The sequence below is a fragment of the Theropithecus gelada genome, chromosome 1 (assembly GCF_003255815.1).
Source record: "Theropithecus gelada isolate Dixy chromosome 1, Tgel_1.0, whole genome shotgun sequence".
NCBI classification, from domain to species: domain Eukaryota; kingdom Metazoa; phylum Chordata; class Mammalia; order Primates; family Cercopithecidae; genus Theropithecus; species Theropithecus gelada.
In genome coordinates, this window is record NC_037668.1 from 222,122,667 (window position 1) to 222,124,415 (window position 1,749).

At 38.5% G+C, this 1,749-nt stretch overlaps 1 protein-coding gene across 1 annotated transcript; it reads right to left on the reverse strand.

The window, feature by feature from the left end:
- Window positions 1–243: 243 nt before the first annotated feature.
- Window positions 244–1,285, reverse strand: LOC112610213 (olfactory receptor 2M3-like). Its single transcript, XM_025363546.1, has one exon. It carries the CDS (start codon window positions 1,253–1,255, stop codon window positions 305–307), a length of 951 nt encoding a protein of 316 aa, XP_025219331.1. The 5' UTR covers window positions 1,256–1,285; the 3' UTR covers window positions 244–304.
- Between the last annotated feature and the right edge of the window lie 464 nt (window positions 1,286–1,749).

Here is a 1,749-nt window from a genome sequence, read left to right on the forward strand (position 1 = left end):
ACTACTTGGTTGATGGCTGCACAAATATCTCAGAAATCACTACTAAAGAAGTTATTAATTCAACCAAACACTACTTGTTTCCCAAAAAGATAATAAAAAAATTTAATGTCTTTATTTAAAACGACTTACATTGTAGTCACAACTGAATTGAATGTAAAGATATCTAAAATAGTTTATCTGAAATAAATAATATAGGTGCCCATAAATATGTTGAGCAATGCACACAATCAATGATACTTTTAGGACTTAATAGAAAAAGGAGAATATTAAAAAGAATAATTTAGCAGACATCAAAACATAAAGTTTATGAGGTAACTCTCTCTCCAGACTTTCCCTTTCCTAACATCTTCTTGAATGCTCTGGTCACTTCCTTGTTGCGGAGGCTGTAGATGAGGGGATTCAGCATGGGAGTGAGAATGGTGTAGAATACAGACACCCTCTTGTCCTTCTTTGGGGATCGATCAGATGTGGGGCGTATGTACATAAACAAACCTGCTCCATAGTACATTCCCACCACCAAGAGGTGAGAGGAACAGGTAGTAAAAGCTTTGCGACGACCCTCTCCAGATCCCATGTGAATCACAGCCAGAATAACTCGAGCATAGGAAGCAATGATGATTGCAACGGGGAAAACAAGCATTACTATACAGCAGATGAAAAGAACCTTTTCAAATATTGATGTGTCATTGCATGAGAGGATTAGTAGGGAAGGGAACTCACAGAAGAAGTGGGCTATTTCCCGAGACCCACAATAGGAGAAGGAAAATGTAGCTACAACATTGATAATTCCATCGGTAGAGCCCAGGATCCAGGAGAAGGCAGCCATAAGTCCACAAACTTGGGGTCTCATGAAATTGGTGTATCTCAGAGGGTGGCAAATGGCAATATAGCAGTCATAAGCCATAACAGCCAACAGAAAGCATTCAGAGCCAAGCAGTGATGTATAGAAGAAAATTTGTGTGGCACAGCCAGCCATAGATATGAATTTGCTGCCAGACAAGTAGTTGAAGGCCATCTTGGGTACAGTGGTGCAGATGAGCATGAAGTCCATGAGGGACAGTTGGCTGAGGAGGAAGTACATGGGGGTGTGTAACTGAGTGTCCAAGTAGATGAGGAGAACCATGGCAGAGTTTCCCATGAAGGCCACTGAAAAGATGGCCAGGACCAGAAAGAAGAGGAAGATGTGGGTGGGGCTGTGATTGAAGATTCCCAGGAGGATGAAGTCAGAGTTGAAGGTCTGATTCTCCCATGCCATGATGAATATGCTTTTTACCTAGTACCACAAAACCAGTATATTAATTTGGTAAAACTTTACTCAGTGCCTTATAAATCATGTGATTGTGGTAAATTCTGTAGTTTGTTGATCAATACAGCATGACCAGAAGTAGGAAACTCAAAGATTAAGAATTATAGAATCATAAAGAAATATGTTCTTTCAGCACTGTCTCACTTATAAAATTATGGAGCTTGTCCTAAGTTTTTCTTCTGAGCATCCTTTTTCTCCATTAAAAATTAGAAAAACGATATCTAATATGTAATCAAATTTTTCCAAAAGAATATATCTCCAAAGCTAACAGATTGTTCCTATAACATGAGAAGTCTTTTACAGATAAATTGATAGAGAAACTCAGCTGCAGTCTACATGTGACCAACACAATACTAGAAATGGAGAATAAATTTGTGTCTTTGCTCACATGATGGTAGGCATTTTTACCACAGTGTTAAGAAAATCTGTATATTTACCTATTA